The 9,194-nt window shown below is 39.1% G+C and overlaps 2 protein-coding genes across 3 annotated transcripts in view; both read right to left on the bottom strand.

Annotated features, from left to right (window-relative positions):
* Positions 1-1,487: 1,487 nt before the first annotated feature.
* Positions 1,488-3,248, bottom strand: LOC140312575 (dickkopf-related protein 1-like). The gene is made up of 4 exons (XM_072390355.1): positions 2,846-3,248; positions 2,572-2,716; positions 2,335-2,469; positions 1,488-2,233 (listed from the first exon to the last, which is right to left on the bottom strand). Exons 1-4 carry the CDS (start codon positions 3,059-3,061, stop codon positions 1,968-1,970), a joined length of 762 nt encoding a protein of 253 aa, XP_072246456.1. The 5' UTR covers positions 3,062-3,248; the 3' UTR covers positions 1,488-1,967.
* Positions 3,249-5,042: 1,794 nt separating this feature from the next.
* LOC140312970 (cGMP-dependent protein kinase 1) overlaps positions 5,043-9,194 on the bottom strand; it is an 84,774-nt gene continuing 80,622 nt past the window's right edge. For both annotated transcript variants that reach the window (XM_072390878.1, XM_072390877.1), the window contains exons 13-18: positions 8,832-8,973; positions 8,359-8,522; positions 8,051-8,173; positions 7,891-7,953; positions 7,741-7,807; positions 5,043-7,628 (exon numbers count right to left, since the gene is read on the bottom strand). In XM_072390878.1, coding sequence (XP_072246979.1) covers positions 7,530-7,628; positions 7,741-7,807; positions 7,891-7,953; positions 8,051-8,173; positions 8,359-8,522; positions 8,832-8,973 — 658 coding nt within the window. In that variant the 3' untranslated portion in view covers positions 5,043-7,529. The remainder of the gene's footprint in view (positions 7,629-7,740; positions 7,808-7,890; positions 7,954-8,050; positions 8,174-8,358; positions 8,523-8,831; positions 8,974-9,194) is intronic.

Here is a 9,194-nt window from a genome sequence, read left to right as displayed (position 1 = left end):
TAAAGAATGGAAGTTAAATTATTTAATTGGATATGTCTATTCTCAAAAGTGGTGAAGCATTCTTCTCAAATTGTCTAATTTAATGAAAAATAACTATCCCACAATGCAGAAGTGCTCTATCAAAAACAGAATGCAGCTTCAATTAAGAAGCTTAATACTTAATACCAAATGGCTCCTGGAAGTAGGCTTATGTTGTTATATAGACTACTGTTGTGTCATTATTTGTCTTGCATTGACATTCAAAGTGATCATTTTTGGGGAGCAGTGTATAGAAACTACAAAATAACAAACAATAGATATACTAAATTGAAGAATAAGATGCCTAAGAGGGGCATTTGACTTGTTTCCTTTCTGGCAATTTTTCATCACTGATTTCAGTGACAGTAAGTTAAAACCTTTACCTTATCTTCTTTTAACATACTTTGAATCAATGTCACAGAAGGAGGTTTTCGAGCTCAGTCAGATAACAAGAGCGTCTTGTGCTCCTTTTGATCTGACAAGAAAATCAAGCAAAAAGTACAGTAATTTCCTTGCCATCTTCTAATCTAAACAGGTCTAATTACAGACACCAAGGTGTGTTTGACTGGATTCATAGCCTACATATTAGAGCACATCCATTGTGCAAGATGTCAGGAAATGGGGTGTGCTGAGCAATCGCAGCTAGGCAAGTTCTCTTTTTTTCTTTTTCAAGTTGCATCACTAAAGTGCTGCTGTGCACTTTATTTCATGAATCCTTGTGCAGATTGAGTAAGATGAAGTAATTAGAGGCTTAAGCTCGGATAGCTAGCTATGTGCTCTGCTGCACATAAAGACAGAGAAGTTGTAATTAGAAACTAGCCAACGCCAAATTGTCTTGGTGGCAAACACTCAGGACACACATACTTTGACATTACCTTTTTGCATATAACATTTGATATTGCCGCATCCTGTTCTGTAATTTTTGGTAATCTTATCATGAACATAACTGACCATTATCTCTTTCCATAGCAATAAGTGGATTGTTGATACTCCAGTAATAACTAGTAGCTTTGTTTTTGGGTTTTTTTCAGAGAAAATGGATATTTTCACCAATATGTGAATTGGAGTATCTCTGGACCAAACGCTGAACCCATTCACTCACCCTGGGCTGTGAGTTAAACAGCACAGATATTTCTCAAACAGCTTTTGCTCTCTAGAGGACGATTGCTCTGAATATTTAGACAAGACTGATGCATTCCTCTTTGACATATCTTTCAACCTTTTGTTCTGTGTAAGATGCTAACAAATGTGATAGACAGAAAGAAGGGATAAGGTTATAAGGAGACATTTAATAAAACCAAATCTTCACATTTTCTCTATATATATTTTCTTATAAAACAATATATATAATATATATACATATACATATACATACATATATATCTATATATATATATAGATATATATATATACATATACATATAAAACATATTTACAAAACATGCAGCACCATGTTTTTATAATACTGGTGTTGACATAATTCAATAGGACAAATAAGTGCCACTTGCAGAATATTATTTACACGACAGTAATTTACTGCAATAACAGTGGCTCCAAGTTCCATAAAAAGAGAAACAAAACAGTTCTGCCACTACTGACATGAATCAATTCCCCAAATACTTCTGAAATGTCCAATACTAACTTCCGACTCTTCATCAGTTGATGGGGAAGTATATCAGCTCGTTTCGCACTGTTGCATCCCTCTGGGTGTATCACTTTTCCAGGATTCATGTCTATCCTTCAGGGTGATGCGTTCGTGTCAGCAACTTTGGCAGGAAAGAATGTCTTAGGTGTTGGGTGTCTTTGAGTGTGTGGGTGTGTGTGTGTCAGCATCTTTGGTGTACGCAAAACTGAGGAGGATTTGTCAGTGTCTGTCAGTGGTTTATTCGTGTGTGTCTCTGTGTGTGAGTGTGTATCTCTGTCTCTGTGAGTGTATCCGTGTGGTTGTATCAGCGTCTTTGACAGGTGTGTAGGTTTCGGGCTGCCGTCCTGCTGACACCATGATCTCGCTCTCCTTTCTCTGGTCGGCAGGCCAGGCCCTCGCCACAGTCGCAGCGCTGGAACAGCTCCAAGCCATGGGTGCCTTTCCTGCGGTGGCGCGTGCACACTTGGCCCTCAGTCAGTACTGGCTTACAGATGCGAGACCAGAAGTGTCTGGCACAGCACAGACCCTCAGAGCAGTCTGATGATCTCAGGCACGTATCACCCTCTTGGCCTGGAAATAGTAAAAGGATGAAAATATGTCATGAAACAGATCTAACTGAAAACATATTGAGTCTGTAAAATAAGATTGATGGTTCTTGACAAGAGACTCACCTTTGACTGCATTAGGCTGATAGTCACGGACAGTGGGAGGCCTCTTGGCTTGATGCTCCATGGTGTTGTTTTGCTTATGCCAACCAGTGATGGTGGATGCATCCATGCCATACATGTCATTTGCCTGACAAACACCTACAAAGGGAAAAAATGAATATATTTAGCCCCCATGTTTGCCGCAGTTGAAAGTAGATTATACAATAATTATAGATATCAGTAAACATAGAGACAGCTCACCATTGCTGCAGCGGTTTCCCGAGCAACACATGGAGTCCTTTACGCAGCGCTTCCGGCTCTTACGGCAGGGCAGGCAGACACTTCGGGCTTCGTTGCAGAATTCATCACCTCCGCAGTCTTCGTCATCCGAGCAAACACCTGACTGCTTTAGTGTGATAACAACAAAAGTACCCCGTCACAAAAGATATTGCTGTCATAAAACTTACATGAGCGCAGTTGCTATCGTGGCCCAGACAGTTAACCATTACGCGTCGGAGATTAAAAAAAAAATTACCTGTACGGTGTCCATGGGTAATTTGTGTACCATACTGCCTGCGGGGGAGGTGTGCGGACTTGGACTGACAGTGTACGCGCCTTTGCCAGCCGGAGCCCCGGGTAAGTTTTTGATCGCGTTGGAGTTCATCAGGACTGCGCCCGCGCAAGCGTCTCCAAAGTATCCAAACAGCGTGAGATACGCAGCCAAGAAGCGGTGCGCCAACGGCATATTCATGATTCTCCTTTGTCAGTTCTATGGCAAACAAACAGAAAAGAAAGAAAAATCCCCTGTTTTGTTGAAAAGCTAAGTGACAAAGTCCAAACAGCCTCGACTCCTGAATCCCAAAGTTTCCAGAGAGTTTCGGAACGATGCTTGGAAATCTCTTGACTCACTGTCCCGGGATGATCGCTTTATACATGTGGACCTGTTTGTCTTCCCGCCCCTCGCTGTGCACAACAAAGGCGGAGGGGTGGAATTTCAAACAGAGCCCCACTGTACGGAAATGGCCATCCCTGCACAGCACTACGTTTCACAGTGTTTGTGGAATGATAATGACCTGCAAAGTCTGTCTGAATACTCATCACTGACGCGCAAGGAACAAACAGTCTAACTCCAGTAAGTTTAAACTAAGATTTATCAAAAACGTAAATACTAAGAATAATAATTTAATCTAAATTGTTGTTCATCTATTTTTTTAATGCGGTATTTTTACTGTGCCATATTATTCTACAGCTCAATAATATTCATGGTAAACAAATTCTTTCTCTCCCATATTTATATTCTGGGGTGATTTTAGTCATCTTCTTTAAAAATAGTACAAACAAGAACAAGTGATCATCTTGTTTTTTATTCTTATTTAAACTACGCAAATTCCATCGTTTTTTCCAGAAATAGTGATCAAATTTTGTTAACATTTTACTCAACGGCTTTTAAATCGTTTTATATATATGCCATGGCAGAATACCATGGCAGTTTAATTCATAACTTAAACAGCATTTTTCAACACATGGCGTTATTCTGGTATCATGATGGCCCATCTTTCTAGGGGTTATTGGGTTATTCCAGTTTCTTTGCCATCCACGTAGACAAGCTGCCCTTTGGCTGGGCGAGGACTAGTGATTGAAGTTACTTGTGTCGATTAACTACTTCATTTGATCTTCCTGATCGCAAAGGTAGCAATTATCCCCCAAAGTGTGCTTGATTACACCAGCGGCGGACATCAATGTGTAGGATATGCAGACCATTAATGGGTGTGAAAAGTTTACCGAATTAATGGACTTCCGCGGGGAGGCCCCTAAGCGTTGACTAGCACTTCGAGATTAAAGGCGACTCTGATCTGCCCTTCTCTGACCCTTTGGGTCCCAACAATGAAAGACGTGTCCAAAGTGAGGAGATACTTGTTTAGGAATATACAAACTGAATCTTATAAATGTGTACTTAAACATTCCTTAAACCAACCCTCATCAATGTAGAGATTTCATGCAGTTAACGGTGTCCTCGAAAATGTCAAAGTAGGATTTCTGGGGAAACGTTTTAGTATATTCTTATAGTAAAACTTTAAAGGGAACAGAATGGAAAGCTCACAGGTGCTGTGGTGCGCGAGGTGGTTTCTTTAGCAATATATAATATCTTGGCACTTGGACGTCATCTGCTGGTCACAAATAAGCCTCGTCTGAGTGTGAGGCCGTATGTCGGTGTCCGTGCGTGTGTCCGTGCGTGTGTGTGAACATGCAATATACTCCGTGGACACCTGACAAACGCACGGGCACTTTGCGCGTTGAATTGCTGCATATCTTTTGAAGTAGAGCTTTTATCTTCACTTTACTAAATGTCAGTGCTGGTAAGGTGAACTCCTTTGAGGCACTTTGATCCCCTTTGATCTCCCAAAAGTGTCACCCTGTTGTTACGACTGAAGCCATTTCCCCGTTCCCCAAAACAGATTTGTTGTGCGAACAACAGGGTGACTATGAGAAGCTGAATCATCTCCACTTACATTTAAGTGGATGACACTAACTCTAGGGCTGATTATTAGATCTCAGGGGTCTTTAAACAGTTCACACCAGGCTGAGGCAAAAATTTCTTACCAACAGCTCCCTGTTGTGGCAACTCCTGCAAACTGCAAACTCTCCACAGTGAAAACATCCAATCGGCCACTCTTGGTGGTTTAAAAGAATTAGGACACAAACACGACTCAAAAGTATTGTTTTTACTCTATAATTTTAAAAATCTTACATGTGGCACTCTGCAAAATTATTTTACAGAAGAAAAACAACATAACACAAGGCAAATATCTGGTCACTTTGCAGAAGGCAGTCAAGAAAAAGTCAAAACCAGTGGTTTGGAGAGTGATGACAAACATAAGGCTTTGTGACAAACAAAACCTGCCTTCAACACAGTCAAACACCTTCGAAATATTTACAGCATTAAGATTTCTACTTTAGCTCTCCATCGAAAGATGTATAATGTGTCAGTCTACCTGACTTCCTGAAGTCAAATCTGTTCAGCTTTATTAAAACTGATAAAATAAGAATTTGAATCATGATGTAATATGATCGATGCTGTCTTAAAGATTGTCAATGGTGGCAACATGAGTTTTATATTCAAAACTGCAAATCATCCTTGCCCTCTCTAAATGCTCACATTTAACGGCTTAAACAGGTGACGGATGGTCAGTCTGAGAAATGATCAGTGCTCACTGGTGTTTCATATCACGCCATTACTGGTTGACTTCTTAAGATCAAAGAGGATAAGCAGAGAAAAGCATGTCATTGCAGCTATGTCAGGTAGGACAGATTTCTTTTATCATCTTACTGTAAATAAATGTTCCCATGAGATTAAAAAAAAAGAGGCTTATGCAGGATTTTTTTTTTCATATACACTTTTGTTTTTCATCAAATTACTAAAGATTTTCTTAACATGGTGATTAATGTATTCATTGGATATAACAAAGGATGAAAAGCAGCCATATAAGACGCTTTTGAGGTGTATGTGTTCGTACAGCATTGAAAAGGTTGTGTGATTTTAATTTTATATGCCATCGTCTTAAGGCACTTAAAGTCCTTTTGAGTTAATGATCTGACTTTTTAATGTAGGAGTTTATGGTGGAAGGACCATGAACTTTCATAAAATAAAATTTTCTCCTTTCACTGTTTGTCTCTAGGACGCATTTTAAAATTCCAATAATATGTGGATATGTAAAGCTTGTTTTAAGAGAATGTTACAGTGCTCAATTTAAGCCCCAAAAGTGAGAAAATGGGGAATTTATAAGGATTAACTTCACATAGATAATGGAACCCCCTAAAATGACCACTTTACACAACTCGACATGGTGTCAAGTGACAGAAAAGAGGACCTTCACTCAAGTCTTCAAACTTATACAAGTCTCTAATTTTCCAAATTATGACGTCAAGTATGTTACAAAGTAACCAAGATAAAAAAAAAAAGAAATCACAATAGAAAAACAATAACCAGTACTGTCATGTCAACATCACCTATAATTAATCAACAGCACCAAAGACACTGAAACCATGTTCACAGTTATGTCAGAGCTGTACAGGAGCAAGCAAAGGATGTCTGGTTTAAGTGGGTGGGAAGAGGCATTTAAGTGATTTGAAAACAAACCAAAGAAAATATAGGCAGAGAAACATCAATATGTGTGATTAAAAGCACATAAAAAGACTATGACTTATACTGAAGCTTAAAATGAGCTGTAACTGCTAATTTTCTCAGTTTATGGTCTTAAGTGCATAATGACACATTGCTTCATGGAAATACTAGCATGTCATATGTGCCGGTGTGTGATTCATTTAACTTTAAGCAGGGCACTCAAAGAGTCACAACTTTGTCCACTGATCACACAGTGTTTGTGCTTTTTAAGGTAGATTAATCTCACATTAAATGTACTAAGTATTTGATTTTATCCCGGTTGTGTTTATGTATGACAAAGTAACCTGAAAATTCAAATACTATGTACTGTACATACTGTATGTCATGTGTTAAATAATAGGAAAATGTGACATTCAGGTTGGTCTTGAGCACTTCATACTGGGAAACTATAGTGTGTAGATCTCTGGAAATGATCATAGACTACAGCAAGCGGCTGCATGTCAAAAAACAGACAACAACTGCAGTAATATCATGTTCCTGCCCCAAAGTCCACCAAATATTTTACCAAGTACTGCACAGAGACAAACCTAGCAAAGAAAATGAACAATTAGTCTCCTCTCTAATTGAACAGTCATGTTTTCACATCTTATTTATCCTTGAACCAAAACTTAAACAAACTGTCAATGTTCATACATCCACGAACATCTTTCCCTGTTACATGGGGAAATCTGGCTCCATTATCAGCCTCTGTTGTGTGTATGTGTGTGTGTGTGTGTGAATCCCTGTACTTTCTTTGCCTTTGCCTTTAAACTCATGTGTAAGACAACACCAAAGATGTGCTACAGCAGAGTCCCATTATAAATGCTTTATCCAGAGCCACAGTGAAATAAAGGCATATCGGTGACCCAGAGTGTTTGCCATCTGTTTATGTTCTTTTCTCTTTCATTTTTACTGCTTTTAATTTCTTCATTTTCTTTCTTTCTCTCTTTCTTTTTTCTTTCTTTTTTCAAACAACCAACCAGGTCCAATATGGTCTCCAGGCCATCAAAACTGACAAAAGAAGAGCTTCTTTTGGTTTTAAGTGGAGAGAAGGACTTCAAAAGTCCACGTCCCAGCCAGAGTTGTCATCGGGAGGTGGGTCCTCATTGTCCTCCGGGAAGCTATCAAAGTTACTTGTGTCAACTGCTGATGTGACCTGGGAGGGAGACAATCATTTGCATAAAGAATAAACAACAACGTAAGACTGACAACAAAAGATAGAAACAAAAATCTGTAATGAGCACAGAATGTCAGGACCATGCACTTACATTTGGGATAATTGGCGGTGTCAACGTTCCCTTCTTCAAGCCCTCCCAATTAAAGCCCTCAAACCATCTAATGGGAAAACATTATTAGTTAATCAGAACACAACAACACTGTGAGGAGATACAAAGTTCTTTCCTGCCAAGTTCTCTTACTTGTGCTTTTGAATGTCTTTGACACCATTTTTCAAGTTTCCCAGTCTTTCAGATGGATTATCCCTGAAGAAAAAAAAACAAAAACAACATAGGATGATTCAGTATACAGACCACATAAACCAGCCACTAGAGTCCAACTGCTGGGGGTACAAGTGCTTACCTGCATAGCTTTTTTATTAGATTCGCAGCGTTTTTGGTAATTTTCTTTGGAAATTCAATCATGTCAATGCCTCTCAGGATGATGTTGTAGGTTTTCATAGGATCAGGGCCAGAGAACGGAGGACTAGACAACAGAGGTCAAGAGATTAGTTTTAAGTAAAAAGAGCATTTTATGCTAAATTTGCATGTGCATTAAACTCACCTATTTAAAAAACATTTTCCCATGTAGTTTTGCATTGTATTGTATGTTACAACAGGGAGTACTCTATGAACACATTTTTTTACAAGCATGCCCAGGCTTGTGTGTACCTGCCAGTTAAGAGCTCAAACATGAGGATTCCCAGAGACCAGTAGTCAGCTGAGATGTCATGGCCCTTATTCAGAATGATCTCTGGCGCTACATACTCTGGTGTCCCACAGAAGGTCCATGTTTTCTTCCCAAACCCGATCTTTTTGGCAAAGCCAAAGTCCACCTGAAGGGAAGGAAGATTTTTTCAGGGAGTCAATTAGCTTCTATAACAGTTTAATTCATATAATATGAGATAATATTCAATCGTTTGTATGAAAATGTTTTAGTTGGAAATCGTCCCATCACAGAACCCAATTCAGGCTCGGTCATGCTTTTCTTTCTACAGTGATAATTTTTTCTATCTCCAGCTATTGTGAGGCAGTGTTCGTAGTTGTTTTGATATTTCACTGTAAGATCAGAGAAAGATATTTCTCCTGTTTGCATCATTTCAGCTGTCCACAAAAGACATGTTGATTACATTTTGATCTCTTACCAGTTTGGCATAACCCCTGTGGTCCAATATGAGGTTCTCTGGTTTCAGGTCTCTGTAGATAATGCCTTTGGAATGCAGGTAAGCAAAAGCCTCAACAACACAAGCTGTGTAAAACCTGGTGGTTGAGTCTTCAAAAGAGCCCCTGGAAAAACAGCAAGAAAGCTGAGATGAATGGCAAAATGAAAAATTTAAAGATAGAGAACACCAAGGGTAATGTCTTTTCTTAGACCAGCTGACAGCTTTCATTAGTTCAGGCCGTCAATGAAGGCTTTTTAAGTTAAACTTCAAAGGCGGTGTCAAGAAATGAAAAGTAAGCATAAACTATTCATTGCTATACTTGCTTTCTAAATATACATGATTCCA

Source organism: Leuresthes tenuis, unplaced genomic scaffold (assembly GCF_036924035.1).
Source record: "Leuresthes tenuis unplaced genomic scaffold, fLeuTen1.0.hap1 SCAF_8, whole genome shotgun sequence".
In the NCBI taxonomy this organism is placed as follows: Eukaryota; Metazoa; Chordata; class Actinopteri; order Atheriniformes; family Atherinopsidae; genus Leuresthes; species Leuresthes tenuis.
The sequence above is the reverse complement of the archived record's forward strand: the minus strand, read 5'-3'. Positions and strand labels throughout refer to the sequence as shown.